We start from the raw sequence: 17,577 nt of genomic DNA, 5'->3' as shown, positions 1-17,577 counted from the left end.
TTGTGTCCTCCGCAACCCTTGCCTTCCCCTCCCCCATCGGCCGGTTTTGTTCTATTTCGAGGCCCTGGCATCCCGCGGAGAGTTCTGGGATTCTTTTCGGGCGGAGGTGGGAGTGGGCGAACCTCGCGCGGGGCCTGCCGGGACTTGTAGTTCAGCCGGCCGCGGGCGGAAGTACCGTGGCTTCGACGCTGTTGTGGCAGGGTGGCTTTTGGTCTAACGAAAGCCGCCGCCGCGAGTGCGGGGAAGAAGGGCTGGAATCGCTGCGGTGGGGGCGGGGTTCGCAGCGGCACTCTGCAGGAGTGAGTGGGGAGGTCACTTGGAACGGGGCTCCCCGCCCCCGCACCGTCGGGACCGCGAGCCTGCTCTCCCCGCACCTCCTCACGTCCCACGGGCAGGGTGCTGTATGAGAACGTAAAAGGAAGAGAAATTTATTTTCTGTAGACTGTTTGAAACGTCGATAAGGTAGGGTCTTGGAATAGGAACAAACGAATCTGTAGGCCAAACCTACGTGTTTGTAAGGCCGCCACACTCCAGAGTATTTAATTATACCTGTATGTATATTACCTGATAAGATTTTTTCGGATTCCTAGTCTCATGGGGTTACGGGAAGTTTTTTGGAAATTACTGGCTTTCACATTCCGGGCCCTGAATAGGTACATTGAATAGCTGCATGGCTCATTCCTAATGGGTATTGTAAACAATGGCATGGGCATGACTGTGCAAATACTAAGGAAAGGATCAGAAATAGCACAAGGTTTCCCTGAAGGTAGAAGCCAGGGAGCCTGTGAGTCACCCAGTGTAAGGACAAGAGTCTGCACCACTGCACGAAGTTACGGTGTTATGAGAGTGCCTTTTCTTCGAAGAATTTTACTGTGATTAATGCCTATCATTACAAAGGTAAAGGTACTTATGGTGCGGTGGGTGACTGAATAATACTTAAGTTTTATGGCACATAGTGGTTAATTTTTATCAACATTATGTATCTGTTACTGAGCAAGTGAATTTTTTTTCACATATATTTTAACTCCAGGGAGTTCTTAAACATTTTGAAAATATTTCTTAGTCCTTAAAAAACATTTGTCAAAAGAAATTTTTTAAGCAGATAATGAAAAAGCAGTCCCTGCTTTTGAGGTGACCTAAGTGTGTCAGGGAACACCAGTTATGAATTGCAAATAATGTGTTCAAGGGCCAGATGCATTTAAATAACACTGAAGTGGTCTGGTGCTTACTTGGATTCTTTTGATTGTTGAAATAGGTTTTGTAGGTCACAGATAGGCAAACTTTTTCTCTAAAGGGCCAGAGTAAATACTAGGTTTTTCATGCCCTGTAGTGTCTATTGCGACTACTCAATTCTGCTATTGTAGCGTGAACAAATAAATAAAATTTATGGAGACAACTTAATTTCATATCATTTTCACATGTCATGGAGTGTTCTTTTGATTTCTTTCAACCATGTCAAAATGTGAAAACTCTTAGTACAAGCACTGTACAAAAATGGGCACCAGGCTAGATTTGGCCATGAGCTGTAGTTTGCCAACTTCTGGTTTAGGTTATTGGTTGGAATTTTTAACGTAGTAAAAGAATACATTTTTATTTCCTTTAATCGGTATGTGTCCACATTCTTAGAATATTTGGTCATTTATATATTTTTCATTTCTTGTGCCTCAGGAGTGCCTGTGAAGAAAACGGGGTATTTCCCTGAGGCCTATATCCTACCTTGATTGTCTTTTCTTGAAGTATTATAAATCAGGATGTCTGCACAGTCAGTGGAAGAGGATTCAATACTTATCATCCCAACTCCAGATGAAGAGGAAAAAATTCTGAGAGTGAAGTTGGAGGAGGATCCTGATGGCGAAGAGGGGTCAAGTATCCCCTGGAACCATCTCCCTGACCCGGAGGTTTTCAGGCAGCGATTCAGGCAGTTCGGATACCAGGATTCACCTGGGCCCCGTGAAGCTGTGAGCCAGCTTCGGGAACTTTGCCGTCTATGGCTCAGGCCAGAGACACACACAAAAGAACAAATCTTGGAGCTGGTAGTACTGGAGCAGTTTGTTGCCATCCTACCCAAGGAGCTACAGACTTGGGTTCGAGAGCATCATCCAGAGAATGGAGAGGAGGCAGTGACGGTGCTGGAGGATTTAGAGAGTGAACTGGATGACCCTGGACAGCCGGTAAGCCTGCTGCGTCACGTTCCTGGGTCAGGAGCATTGGTATGGCAGTAGGCGCAGCTGCTGAATTAATTCCACTCAGCTAGGTTAAAATTATGTTTCTGTGTCGCTCCCCCCCCACCCCTGCCCATTATCTATGCTTGTTTGCCATCTAGGCCTCTGCAGCATATGTTTTGTATGGTTTCTTTTGTGTGCGTTTAGGTTTGATTCTCATCACGTTCGTTCTCAACTGAACCAAACCCTATCATTTCCAGGTTTCTCTTCGACGACGAAAACGGGAAGTGTTAGTAGAGGAGATGGTATCTCAAGAAGAAGCTCAGGGATTACCAAGTTCTGAGCTCGATGCGGTGGAAAACCAGCTCAAGTGGGCATCCTGGGAGCTCCATTCCCTAAGGCACTGTGGTGAGGACCCCATGTGGGCAGGAGGGTGAAAGAGGGTGTGGACCTTTTGTCCAGAACTCTTTGCTTATTTTTACTGTGAGGGAAAGGGGGATAATCACCTTAACTTGATTGCTTAGACATAGACACACTGTAGGATTTTGATTCTTTTCTAATAACAGTTGGTTTGCTAACCTCAGGTCTTTTATTCCTCGACATTAACATCATCAGCCTTTTCTTCTCTTTCACTTCTTTCTTTGAAGGCCTAGCCATTTCAGGCTGGCATTTGCCTTACTCTGAGCCAGCACCCACCGGTAGACCAGGTCTCTCTGTTTCACATGCCGTATTGCTTATTTGCCATCTGTTTCACATCCTTTTAGTCTCCTGCCTGGTCTTCCTGGTACAGTAAGCTTACCTGATACCTCTTCAAATCTAGTTTTTTTGTTTATAGTTTATTACTGAAGCCTTTTCTGAATTTTTAGCTTTTTGTGTGTGTTGTTTTTTTCAAACATCCTACCTAAAGTCATTTTTGTTTCCTAAGAAGCTTCTTTTGTAGAAATGGTATTTAGAGAAAATTCTTCACCTTTTCTAAGTATTTATGCAAAAATATGGCCCCTAGCTATAATAAATATAAGTACAGAAAAATTAAGTAGAAAGCTCATAATTCACTACGGCTATTCTTTACCAGTATCTTGGCAGTTAATGCCACATACTTACTTATTTTGATACAACCCCGTATATTCCTAAAACTGCTACATTTCTTTTTCATATTTATATGAATTAAAATGAAATTTTAATTGAGACTGCTTTGGGAATCATTCCTTGAGGTAGTTGGAGGTAATGCTAGTGTAATGAGCTCTGAGCAGGCTTCCCCTCTGAATTATGGGGCATTCTTTTGTGCAATAAAGTTTGAGAACCACTGTCTTTGGTTGTTGGAGGTGGCATCTTCCTGGGAACTTCTCCCCTGCCTGAACTTTAGGATAATTCTCGCCTCTTTTAAAGTAGCTTCATTTTAGCAGTCTGGTCTCTACCACACTTGGGAGCTCAATTCTTTCTGTGCCATTTGTCACCTTCACACTCACTTCTCTGTTTTTCAAGTCTCCAGACCTCACTGATCCCCTCTAACTCTTCAGCATCTCTTTGTCAGCCTTCTTTTTGACTACCCCTTTCTTAGTCATTTGTTGCAGATTTGCTCACTGTTTATAACTTTTTTGAGCAGTGCTGTTCACTTTTTAGTAACTGTTTATTCTTTAAGGCTTGAAGTTTCAGGAAGGTCTGAAATGAGACTCGCTCATAATCACTGCCTGCCTACAGGTGGGTGATGATGGTACCTCATGTTGGTAATTTGGGCCGTTCTTTCACTGAACACATCTAACTGAGGCCTGGAAGTAACAACTCGTCTAAATACCATGACAAATACCAAATACGTGAGGCTGCTTTTAAAGGAAAACTTTCAGTTATTAAAGGTGCATTGAGTCTGTAAGTGTCATGTCCCAAGTTAACACAGGATACTCTCAGCTTACCTTCAGCTTTTTGTCAGGACTCCTATATTCTCCTTTTAGTCTGATCTTGGCTGTGACCTGCCTTGTCCTGCTCATTTTAGAAATAGTCACTTTCTGACAGATTGGTGGTTATTTACACATTGTATTTTGATATAATTTTTCCCTTTTTCAAAGCAAAAGAATATTAAAATGATTTCTAATGGCCAATTTTATTTTATTTTTCTCCAGACCTAGCTGCATCACTTTGACTGTCTCTAACAAACTTAGACTCTCTAAACAATGTGCCATTTTTCTGCCCTTTGGTTTTTGACTACTACTGTATAACCCACTCCCTTATGTTACCACTTTCATTAGGATACAACCTTTTAATTTCTCATGTTCCCGTGCTCTCACTTCATTAACCTCATAACCAGCCGTTTCATTTTTTTTCTTTTTTGAGAGTAGGTAACCTTATCACCAGTTTTCATAGTGCTGTTTATAGACATATGCAAGCTATTTACTTTTAGTCATTTAAAAAAATTTTTTTTCTTCAGGTTTCTTTCCTCTCAGAATAGGAAATGAGTGATATTTACATTTTCTGTTTATTTCAGATGATGATGCTAGGACTGAAAATGGAGCGCTAGCTCCAAAGCAGGAGATTCCTTCAGCAGTAGAATCTCATGAAGTTCCTGGCACTCTCAATATAGGTGTTCCTCAAATTTTTAAATATGGAGAAACCTGTTTCCCCAAGGGCAGGTTTGAAAGAAAGAGAAATCCCTCCCGAAAGAAACAACATATATGCGATGAATGTGGAAAACACTTCAGTCAGGGCTCAGCCCTTATTCTTCATCAAAGAATCCACAGTGGGGAGAAACCCTATGGATGTGTTGAGTGTGGGAAAGCATTCAGCAGGAGTTCCATTCTTGTGCAACACCAGAGAGTTCATACTGGAGAAAAACCTTACAAATGTCTCGAATGTGGAAAAGCCTTTAGCCAGAATTCTGGGCTTATTAATCATCAGAGAATCCATACTGGGGAGAAACCTTATGAATGCGTTCAGTGTGGGAAATCCTATAGTCAAAGCTCAAATCTTTTTAGACATCAGCGAAGACACAATGCAGAGAAACTTCTCAATGTTGTGAAAGTTTAAGAAATGAAAAAAAAAATCAGCACTCAGGTCTTTTTCTTCTGAAATGAAGACAAAATTAAAAACATGAAATGATACATAATAGTTTTCCTATAGACTTAGAAAATCCACTGGGAAATGTAGAAAATTTTCACCCACTATTATTATCTTATCTTGAAAAAAATGGTGTCATACCTGCCTAGAAACTGAAATTTTAAACTTAATTCAGGTGTTAATGCCTAAATCTTCCATGTGATGTTTATATTCTTATTATTTTTCCAAATGATGAACTACCTGATTCTTTGTCCCTTTGTTAAAACTTTCCTTCTTAGACAGATACGTTATTTGTGTTGATCATTGAAATGCTCTTTACAAGGATACATTCCTTTCTACATTGAAAAGCAATGTAGGAATTGTAAAATCTGAAAACTGAAACCATTTTTTCCAAATTTACCAGTTTTCTTTTACCTAATTTGAATATGCATTTCAGAAAATAGAAGATAAAGGATGACCAAAAACCTCAAAGTGAAATGAGCCTTAAAACTCAGATAAGAAGTGATGGTGATGAAACATCAAAAAGTTTGATGTTTAGGTCCCATCAAAATGGGACACCTAGATTGGGGACGATTGACAAATACTTTGATCCAAGAATTGAAGTATATCAAGAATTTATCTAGGTTTAGTTTCCTGCCTGCAGGAAAACTCAAAAATAGCTCATCTTACCTGTAATTGGGAAGCATCCCACTAATGAAAATAATGTCCTCTCATGTATCATTAGAAAGTGGACAGTCTAAACAATAAACAGTTGTAAAACTATGAAGGTAGAAATTATAACACTAGGGAAAGATTTGTAGTGAATGGCAGTGTTGAAGGGCAAATGTAAACAAGAGTGATGATCTGTCTTGGCTTTTAGAAAACAAAAGACTTGAAGATCTAAGTCATTATTTTTCCTTCATTTTTGTTAAGGACAGAAAAATCCATGACAGGTGGGCAACAAGTATCAGGTTTGCGATTTTATTCCTTTGGTACAAAAGGATTGAACACCAGGCTAACAAAGCAGCCATGCATTTATTAAATTTTCTACCGACGAGGCACTGTGCTAGGTACTGTAACCCTGCCATAATTAGGTAGGTATTTCTTCCACTGTAAATCATTGGGGGTTGGCACAAAGCTGTTGTATGTGAGTTAGCCTCTTCCCCCACCTCTGAGATTCCTAGAGCCATAGTTGTCTTACCAGGGTGTTGTATTTGGGTAAAGGAAGACTCAGTTCAAAGAGCTAGCCAGCTCTTCAGCAATCTTCAGAGGTGAGTCTGAGATAACTATCACAGTTTGGAGGTTTGTGGGTCTTCTATTAAAAAAAAAACTAATCAATTTCTAGTAGCATTGAGGTTATACTTGTTAAGTTGAATGGGTTCTATTTTTTAAAAAAAACTAGGTTATAACAACTAGTTTATTAACTGTCAGAGTTGGTGGAACTATTTTTTCTCATTTTAAGTCTTAACACATTTTTTTAATGTATAAAAATAATACACATTGTAGTAGTAGGATCATATACTCCTTGTCTGAGAATCCCAAGTACTGTGGTTCTGTTTAGTGGAAAACTCTGAAAGTTAAAATATAGATATGAGAAAAGGCTTTTTTATAGTGGGCATAATTGTGTGGAAAATGACCCATGTGAATAAAAATATTTCATAGTTCCAGAGGTTTTGGTTACATCTGGTACTTGGATCAAATTAAAAAATGGAAGGTGAGATTTGCATGAGCCTGTTAAAAAGCATACTAATGCGAGGCCAGCTGGTGGAGAAGTGAGGCAGAATGGAGCTTGTTTATAGATTTTCTGATAACAATTATAAGAAATGTGCTTTATAGATTAAGATTTATTGAAGTATAAATATGTAGTAATGATATAATGTATTTTAAGTTATACAAGAATATGTAGGGACTTCTGTTTGGGTCTTCTCTTTGTGGCTGAGAGGAAACAAGTCAATGTCCAATAAAGCTATAAATTCCTCCACTCTAAGATAAAACGGTCTTGGGTTGATTGATTTATTTATTTATAACTGGCTTCTTTCCAAGTAGGTTTTGAGGTGGCATGTTTGGAATACTGCTGGGATGACAGAATTCTTTTATCAGAGTAGGTAAGAAGGGAATAACCTCTTGGTGCCTAGAATTTCATGTTTTTTTAGATCTTATTTTTCCTATATACAAAGAAGCTTCCCTGTGGTACATTTTTCATAAATGCCAAAGATGTTTGGTATAATGTGAGAGCTTAGAGAAAGTATTTGAGTTGGCAAATATGAGGTTGTTCTGCCATCTCCGATACCTGTACGTTGTTTAGAAAGGATTCTGAAACTAAGGCAAGGCTCTGGGGAAAATGGGTTGGACCCAAAAAAACTGTGTGACAATACACATGAAAAGGAAGTGATGGTCTGTGTACTCGCCATCTCTGGTTAGTCTAAGTTCCCGCTAGACAAATTGATTTTAAATAACTATTTGGTGATTTATGATTTCATCCAGACATTCATTTACGTTAACACAGATAATCATATTGGCGATTCTGGGGGGGTGCCCAGCCTCTGATGAAGTGGTGATCTGGCAGTTGCCAAGCAGTGGCATCTGATGGGTTATCAAATGAGCAGTCATTGTTAACAGTATGCAGACTGCTGATGCCTGTCCAGTAGCCACTGAGCATTTATTTGCTCATTACTGCTAAATTTTCTTTTGGTTTTCTTGGAGGTTGAACTCCCCACATTCACACCCAGTTGGCACTTGATCATTTAGCAATATGTCGAATACATTTGTGTAAGTTCAAGGGAGAGTTCTATGTACTGAAGTAATCTGCATGCTAGACGGATTAGACACTTTACCTATCTCACTTAGATTTGTAGACTAGGAAAGCAAGATTTAGAGATTGTGTGACTTGCATGTGGCCAATTAGAGCTAAAACTCAAATCTAGTTCTGTGAATTCCAGGGATGTATATTTTTTCACAGTGTGAAAATGATGGCTATTAAACCTTGATTGATAAATTTTATGCTTTTATCTTATGGTTAACAAATGTAAAAGCTATTAAAACATGCTCGTTTGAGTTTTCTACAGTACAGAAATGTAAAATGAAAAAGGACATTCCTTTCATGGTCTTAACACAGAAGTAATAATTATTTGGTTTGCTGTTCTTCCAGACTTAGACATATACATAATTAAGCAAAAATGTGTTAATAGCTGACACTTGTCACTGTATACAGGCACTGTTGGAAGTGCTTTACCTTAACTCTTAATCCTCACAGTGATCATATGAGTGTGGTAGGTACATATCCCTATTTTACATGAACTGCACTGAAACTTGCCTCCTCTCCCTCCCACTTTGATGTAGACATTGTTTTTTTTATGGCTACATACTAATCCATTGCATCAATACACTGTAACTTATTTAGCCAACCCCTATTGGTAGGTAATTTGGTTATTTCTGATTCTTTATTATAGGTAAAGGTAGAGTTAACATCCGTATATATTTTGCTGCCTGTGTGGGTATTTCTCTGGGATAAATAGCTAGAAGTGGAATTATTGGGTCAGAAAACATGCATATTTAACATTTTGAGAAATACCATCAAAAAGATTGTACCACTTTACAACTCCATCAGTAGTCAGAGTGCCTCTTTGCCTACACTCCCACCAACCCTGAATCCTTCAATGTTTTTGCCACTCTGATAGGCGAAAATTTATCTTTCTTTTCTTTGTTAATAAGAAGGAACATCTTTTCATATGTTTATTGGCCATTTTCATTTCCTATTGTGAATTGCGTTTCCCCATTTTTTTTAAATTATGGAAGTATAAATGACTGCCATCTCAGTGTACTTAACTTTTACACAAGACTGAAGAGACACCCTTTTCTGCAGCGTTTCCTATCACATTCCACTGCCCACAGTTTAGTATATGTTCTTCTGATCTCCTTTCCATAATTTCCATGTGAATATACATACACATATAAATGCTGTTTTTACATAAATAGGATCATATATATGTATTCTGCAGCTTGCTTTTTTTTTTTTTTTTTGTCTCAAACAGATCCTGAGGTCTTTAAATTTCTTTAATGGTTGAATAGTATTCAATACTATGAAAATACCATTATTTAGCTATTCCCTTATTTTCTTTTGCTATTACATTGCCGAAGTAAAATCTCTTTCATATCTCTTTGTGCACGTGTGTGAATATGTCTTTAGAATGGAGTATAAGGTAGATTGTTGGGACAAAGGGTGTGCTCTGGTAGACCCACCTTAGCCTTCCCAAAGGACATCATAACTTTCTATTTTCACCAACTGTATATAGAAAGTGCTCACTTCCCCATATAGCCTTACCTACACTTGATAATTTTTATCTGATGGGCAAAAAAAAAAAAGGATCATTTTGCATTTCCCTGGTTAATGGTGAGGTTGAGGTTATTTACATATATTTATTGGCCATTTATAGTTTTATCATGGATTGTTTGTATCCTTTACCTGCTCTTCTGTTAGGTTATGTATGGATATATGTTGTTTTTGTTCAGCATCTCTTTCCCCATCTTGTGATAACAGAATCCTTATTTATTGTGAGGAACCCATTCCCTGTGGCTTAGGTGAGTACATAACCAGGCCTGGCCCTCCTGAGTCCCACAGCTCCTTAGCCACAGTGATTAAAGAATGGGCATGTAACTCAAGCCAGGCTAAAGAAAGCCCTCAACAGAACTTCTGCTGGAACTCTTGGAAAGAACGCTCGACAGAGATCGCACGAACTAATGACTGTGTAAGCCTGAAAATTTGTACCATGTGGAGAGAGTCTGAGGGGAAACTCAGAGGCTAGCAGAAAGGAATGAGAACTAAGTTCTGATGTCAATTTTCTGGAGGCCCTAGATCCAGCTGTGCCTAAAGCCTGCCCTACCTCTGGACTTTAACGTTTTGTGAGCCAATAAAGTCCCTTTCTTGTTTAAGATAACTGAATTGGATTTCTGTCCTGATTAATATAGGTTATTTGTATTTTCTTATCACTTTTTAGAAAACCTTTGTAATTTTAAATTCTAGACTTATACTTAATGCACTACATAGGTTAATAAAATTAGCATGGCGTTCCATGATTTGGCCTCTGTCAACCTCTGCCATTTGTTACTCTACTCTCTACACCACACACCACACACATATACTTTAAATTCCAATAACTGAACATTGGTGTTGGCAGTGTCTATAGATGAAAAACTTCACACAATCAGGTCTTTAGCATTTCTCTTCTGTCCTTCCTACAGATTCATTAACTTGGGACTCAGACGGGATTACACTGCTGAGTCTATGCTGTACCCACCTCCAACCATTGGTCTTGGGGTGTTTCCCTGAAGCATCCCCTGTATGTGACCCTTGGACTTCCTCCCCATGGCCTCCACTCCCCTGCCTCCCCCCAACAAGGTTCTCTGGAGTCCTCTTTTTAAAATTTTCAGGCCTGTGGATTTGAAGCTGCTCAGGTCCAAGAGTGTTCTGGGGTTTACATCTATTGATTTTGGAAACTACAGATGGCAGTGGAAAAAAAGGAAAGCATATTGTTCGACGTGATGAATGGTAAAGAGAAAATATATTGGGAAAGAAAGTATCACAAAACATCAAGGAGGAAAAGTATTGCAATTTAGATAGGTTGTCCAGGGAAGATTTCACTGATAGTGAAATTTGAGAAAAGATACGAATGAGTATAAGGAAGTCCACGAGACTCTGGAGGAAAGATGTTCTAGGCATGGGAACAGCGAGTGCGAAGAACTTGATGTAGGAGCAATGACTGATTTGTTCAAGAGACAGCAAGGAGGCCGGTGTGGCTGGAGCAGAATGAAAAGGGGGAAAGTAGTGGATGAAGCCAGAGAAATGAGTTAAGGGTGATGGGTAGGGCCAGATCATGGAAGACCTGGTTAGCCATTGGTGAGGATTATGACTTTTACTTTGAATGAGATGGGAAACTATTAGAGGTTTTGGGCAAAGGAGTGTAATGAGTAGGTGCTGAGAATAGAACAAAGCAGTCTCCAGCTATCTCGTTTCTTTAAATTCTTAAAAAATATAACTCTATAATATACTATTAATATATAAACTAATATAGGAAAAGTTTAGAAATAGAAATCACCCCAAAAGTCACCCATGAGTCCACATAGTAACAGCCCATTAACATTTTTATGTTCTCTCTACGCCTATATTATTTTCTATATACCTATCCCCATCTATACCTATTATACCGTGTTTAAAACAGAAAGAAAAATCTAGAAAACAGTAAACAAAATGTCCATATCTTGGTTTGTTAATCTTAGTGCCTCTTTCCTCTTAACTTTGGATCAACTGTGCTTCTGCCTGAGGCTAGCATCTTCATTGGATCTAAGCCACCCTCTCACACCTACTCAAAGGCATACCCCAATAATCCTCACCTCTTGCTTTTACTCTCCTGAATTTTTAAATTAGCATGCAAATATACTTTTTAAAAGTCACTGACATAGCCTTCAGACCAAGATGACTAACCTGCCTGAACAAGTACAATACCAGACAAAATATATCAAACAGGAGCAAAGGATGGGAGAGACGTGATCCCTGAAATGGGAAACATGAAGCAAACTTGGGTTCCCTTAGTTTAGTGCCTGGAGAGAGTTTCTAGGCCACAGCACAGGGAGGGAGAACTCAAGCAGAGCTTGACCGTATCCCTAAGTTGAGATGATGGAGCAAGGGGCCCTAAGCGGCCAAGTGACTAGATTGGCAGGGCAGAGTACCAAAGAGGAGAGACCTAAACGCTGGAGGTCTGCAGAGGGTCCCTCACAAGTATTCAGTTGAGTGCTGATGAACACTTGTGTAAAGAAAATACCTGAGGTGGGGGAAAGAATCATCCAGAAGGATTAGGGGGAAAAATCACTGGAACTCACAAAGTGCCAGTAATAGTACCATCGGCGAGGGCAGAAAACCTCCTAAGTCATAGGACGTCAGAGCAATGGCTCTCAAATGATGGCAGTTTTATGCCCCGCTCCACCCCCGCCAGGAGACAATTGGTAGTATCTGGAGACATTTTTGGTTTTCATAACCAGAGAAGATGGGCTCTACTGGCATCTACTGGGTAGAGGCCAGAGATGCTGCTAAACATCCTACAGTGAATTATTCAGCCTTAAATATCAATAGTGCTGAGGTTGAGAAACGCTGGGTTCGAATAGTAGAGTCTTGCCTGCATAGGAGAAAAAAATGAACCCTAGACTAAACACTGCCTGAAAGATACTTAATAGCAAGACCTAAGAGGATAAAACTGCCCAAGTAATTTAAACACATCCCAGAACAAAGCTCAAGAATATATATATTAAAAATATTCAGTACCCAACAACATACAATACAAAATGACTGGCATCCAATCAAAAATTGGATAACTCATAACTCATGCAAAGAAGCAGGAAAATACAACCCATAATGAGAAAAACCACTCAATCAAATTGACCCAGAAATGACAAAGAATTAGACAAGCTCATTAATACAATTATTAAACTATTCCATATGATCAAGAAGCTAGTGGAAGTATTGAACATGCTCAGTAGCAACATGAAAGCTATAAAAAATCAACCAAATTAAGCTTTTAGAGATAAAAACTACAATGTCTGAGATTTTAAAAAATGCACAGATGGGATTAACTGTGGATTAAACATAATAGAAGAAAAGAATAAAAAAATCATGGTAGATAGGACATAAAAGAAACCATCCAAAATGAAAAACAGGCAAATAAAACACTAAGAAAAATTGAACAGAGCTGTAGTACAACTTCAAGCAGCCTAATATGTGTAAGAGTAATTAGAGTTCCTGAAGGGGAGGGGAGGGAGGAGAAGTAGCGAAATATTTGAAAAAAATAATCTCTGGGACGCAGCTCTTATTGGTAAATTTTTAGTAATGAAATACTTATACTAGAAAAAAAAGTCTCAATTACTTCAGCTTCCACCTTAAGAAACCAGAAAAAGAATAAATTAAACCCAAAGTAAAGAGAAGAAAAGAAATAAAGATTAGATTGGAAATCAACAAAATAGAAAACAGAAAAACAAGAGAAAAATCAATTTCTGTACTCTATTTAAACCAAAAGCTAACTTTTAAAAAAGATTAATAAAATTGATAAACTTCTAGCCAGACTGATCAGGAAAAAAAAGAAGTTGAAGATACAAATTATAACAGGGATGAGAGGTGTGACATTACTGTATACACAAATTCTTCTCCACATAAAGAGTGCTAATCAATGGGAATTCCCTGGAGGTCCAGTGGTTAGGACTCGGCGCTTTCACTGCCGAGGCCCAGGTTCAGTCCCTGGTTAGGGAACTGAGATCCCGCACGCAAGCTGCATGGTGTGGCCAAACAAGACAAAACAAAAGAAGAGCGCTAATCAAGTTTGCTAACCTCCACATTGCTGATTTCAATATTCATTTATTACTTATATTGCTTAAGCCATCAGCAGTATTTTGCATAATTGATGTATTTTCATTTGGCTTCAAGAAACAACATGCTTGGTTTTTCTCTACCTCATGGGACATTTCTTTTCAGTCTCGATGCTGGTATTTCCTCACCTCTCTGGACTTCAGTATGTTGGAGTGCCTGAGGGCTCAGTGTTCAAATCTCTTCTCTTTTCTACCTATGTTCACTTCCTAGGTAATCTCATCTGGTCTTAGATCTTTATTACCTAGGACTCCAAAATCTGTATTTCAGCCTAGATCTCTTCTCTGGACTATAGGCTCATATATCCCTTTGCCTACCAGACATCTCCACTTTGATACCTGCTTTAATCTGGGTTCCTAAGAAAACAGCATAAAATTAAACCTTACTGTGAATACTTTATTGGGGTGATGCAATCCCGGAACAGGATGACTGAAGGTAAATGGGCGGTGAAGCAGGGAAAAAGAGAGAACAAATACAGGTGGGTGTTACTGAGTGTCTACAGCATAGGCACAGCTGTTTGCTTAGTCTCACTATCTTCAGAGGGCAAATGGCATGAACTATGTCATCTCACCTCACCATGGGGTAGGAGGAGGGACTAGAATTTTCTGCAGGCTCCCCTCGCTCGCCCTCTGGTCAGCTTCCACCACAGAACATCAATTCCACACTTTCAGGTGCACCATTCAGCCTCTCCAGCAGTCAGGTTCCAAGACAACGCAATAGCACAGGAGGAGTGGCAGACCAGAGATCCAGGGTGAGTCAGTTGCTCCCTCTACCTGCAACCTGGTGGGCCTGCAACCTCAAGGGTTGGTGCAGGCAGTCTTCTTAGAGGGTCATCAGTATCACAGAGCAGAAACTCTGGCCCTGCAAATAGGAGGAGGCTTATAAACTGGGCTTGGTACAGTGACTAATTAGGCATCTTAAACCCAACATGCCCCCATCAAATTTTTAATTTCTCCCCAAACATGTTCTTCTTGTAGTCTTCTTCATCTTAGAAAGTGGCAATTTTGTCCTCCCAGTTGGTCAGGCCACGGCCTCCCTGATTTCCTGCTTGCTCTGCTTCACTCAGTTCTCCCCACAGCATCCAGATCATGTTCAGACTGTGGCACTTCTCTGCTCAAAATCCTCTTCCTCCTCCCTCTGTTTGAATGTCAAAGGGGCATTGTGTCTGTAACTTATTCTTAAACAATTCAGGGAAAACTTAACATATCTATATATATATATAGATCTAGATATATCTGGGTATATAGCATAAGTAGAGAATTATAAAGCAAATGTGATAAAATAATACTTGGGGAATCTGGGTGAAGCACATATAGGAATTCTTTGTTCTATTCTTGCAATTTTTCTATAAGTTTGAAATTATCTCAAAATCCAAAGTTAAAGAAAACTTAATGGCCCCGAAAGGGAGAGAGTGAATTACTAAAGGAAAATCAGGTAAGGTGCTGTTATTGAGAAAGCTTGGGGCAGGGAGAGGGAGAAGGGAATATTGAGAAAGTGGTTATAAATATCCCCTACAGCCATATTTAAAATGAAGATGAAGAGCTATGTTTATGGATGTGTAAAATATTTATGATAGGGCTTCCCTGGTGGCGCATGGTTAAGAATCTGCCTGCCAATGCAGGGGACACGGGTTCGAGCCCTGGCCCGGGAAGATCCCACATGCTGCAGAGCAACTAAGCCTGTGAGCCACAACTATTGAAGCCCACGTGTCTAGACACCATGCTGTGCAACAAGAGAAGCCACCGCAATGAGAAGCCCGCGCACCGCAACGAAGAGTAGCCCCTGCTCGCCGCAACTAGAGAAACCCCACACACAGCAACAAAGACCCAACACAGCCAAAAATAAAACAAATAAATAAATAAATTTATTTTGAAAAATGTTTATGATACAACAATGGGAAAATTTTCATTTGCCATCATTAATATCATTTTTGGGAAAAAGTACACAAATATATATGTAGAATGGCACTCATCAAAATACTAAGTTTGCTAAGTAGGCTTCTGGAGATAAATGACTTATCTTTATTCTTTTACATAGTATCTTTTTTTTTTTTTTAACAGCAAGCTAGCAGCACATTTATAATCAGCAAAAAGAAAAAAAATCAATAAAAGTTAAAAAAAATTCTCATTTAGATCAGGGGTCAGCAAACATTTTCTGTAAAGGGCCAGATAGCAAATATTTTCAGCTTTGAGGGCCATACAGTTTCTGCTGCAACTATGCAACTCTGCCTTTATAGCAGAAAGCAGCCTTAGATAACTCACAAATGGGTGAGGCTGTGTTTCATTAAAACAGTGGCTGGCTGGCCTTCCTGCAGTAGTTTGTAGACCCCTGATTTAGAAGAATACTTTTTCCCTAAAGCATGGCTTACAGGAAAGGAATATTCTCATTCTTCTGGAGTTTTCTATAGGGCCCCCTTGACCAACTGACAGTCTAGGAATTCCACTGGCCCCACATAATTAGCTATATCATTGAGTAAGCAGATTAAATAAAATTTAATGAAAGCATTTACACAGAACCACATTTATAAAGAAATAACAAACACCTTGTCTGGAGAAGTGTAGTGTAAGTGATAAATATGCATTGTATGATATTGTAGATAGTTAGATTCAGTCTGCCTGCCACTGGATCCCAACTGTTGGAAAGAGATTCGTTTTAATGTGCCCTGGAGGCTCAGATGCAGCTCGCTGACAGCTGGAGTGATCAAAGGCCTGAAAGGCATCCTAGGGAGATGCGGAGAAATGCGTGTGCCAAAATCCTTGGGAAAGCCATGCCTCCTGGTCTAGTTCCAGGAAGGAAATCTTCTTCTGTAAGGAACATAATCCACAGCTTCCATAAAATTAGTTGGGTAGTGTATTGTCTTTTTCTTTTACCTTGAAGAGATTGTGTAAGATTGCTTTATTTCTTCCTTTAATGTCTGGAACTTTTCCCTGCTGAGATATCTGGCTTGGACTATTCTTGATGGGAAATTTTTAAGTTACAGATAATTTCCTTTTTTTTTTCTTTTTGGCCAGCCCGGCAGTGGAAGTGCCGCATCCTAACCACTGGACCATCAGGGAATTCCCAATAATTTCCTTAATAGACACAGAGCTATTTAGATTTTATATTTCTTTTCTTTTCTTTTTTTTTTTTTAAAGCCATTGAGCTGGGCATTTTATTTATTTAAATTTAATTAATTAATTAATTAATTAATTTAGTTTTGGGCTGTGTTGGGTTTTTGTTGCTGCCCACTGGCTTTCTCTAGTTGCGGTGAGTAGGGGCTGCTCTTCTTTGCGGTGCGCCGGCCTCTCATTGCGGTGGCTTCTCTTGTTGTGGAGCACGGGCTGTAGGAGCGCGGGCTTCAGTAGTTGTGGCTCTCATGCTCAGTAGTTGTGGCTCGCAGGCTCTAGAGTGCAGGCTCAGTAGTTGTAGTGCACGGGCTTAGTTGCTCCATGGCATGTGGGATCTTCCCCAACCAGGGATTGAACCCGTGTCCCCTGCATTGGCAGGCGGATTCTTAACCACTGTGCCACTGGGGAAGTCCCAGATTTTATATTTCTTATTGTGTCAATTTTGGGTAAATTTTATAATTTTTTAGGTAAAATTATGAATCATATCCTTTATATTACACCTGTAGTGGCTGTAGATCTGTGCTGATGGCCACTTTTGCATTCCTTACATTGACAAACGGGACTTCTCTCTGTTTCTTGATCAGTTTTGCTGGGGGATTGTCAATTTTATTCTTTCTCAAAAATGAGCTTTTGTCTTTTCTTTTTTAAAATGTGTGCTTTCTATTTCATTAATTCATGCTCTACTATTTCCTTCCTTCTATTTTCTTTTTTTAAAGAAACTGTTGATTTTTCATCAACTTCATTTCCATTTTCTCTTTAAGGTCTATGGGAGAACAGCTTAAAGCCAATCAGTGGTTGTCCCTCCCCATTCAGTGTCCTGAGCAGTGGGAGCTGCAGACCAGTCTTCAGGAGGGAACTGCTGAATAGGCACACAGGGCAC

General features: G+C 39.5%; 1 protein-coding gene across 1 annotated transcript; it reads left to right on the top strand.

Moving 5' to 3' along the window:
• Window positions 1–1,751: 1,751 nt before the first annotated feature.
• Window positions 1,752–5,346, top strand: ZNF24 (zinc finger protein 24; the record flags this gene model as incomplete). Its single annotated transcript, XM_079717562.1, has 3 exons — window positions 1,752–2,171; window positions 2,423–2,570; window positions 4,639–5,346. The coding sequence occupies 3 exons, from the start codon at window positions 1,752–1,754 to the stop codon at window positions 5,175–5,177; spliced, it is 1,107 nt and encodes a 368-aa protein (XP_079573688.1). The 3' UTR covers window positions 5,178–5,346.
• Window positions 5,347–17,577: the final 12,231 nt, after the last annotated feature.

Source organism: Hyperoodon ampullatus (assembly GCF_949752795.1).
Source record: "Hyperoodon ampullatus genome assembly, chromosome: 13".
Lineage (NCBI taxonomy): Eukaryota > Metazoa > Chordata > Mammalia > Artiodactyla > Ziphiidae > Hyperoodon > Hyperoodon ampullatus.
Note: the sequence above shows the minus strand (reverse complement) of the source record. Positions and strands in the feature narration are given on the sequence as shown.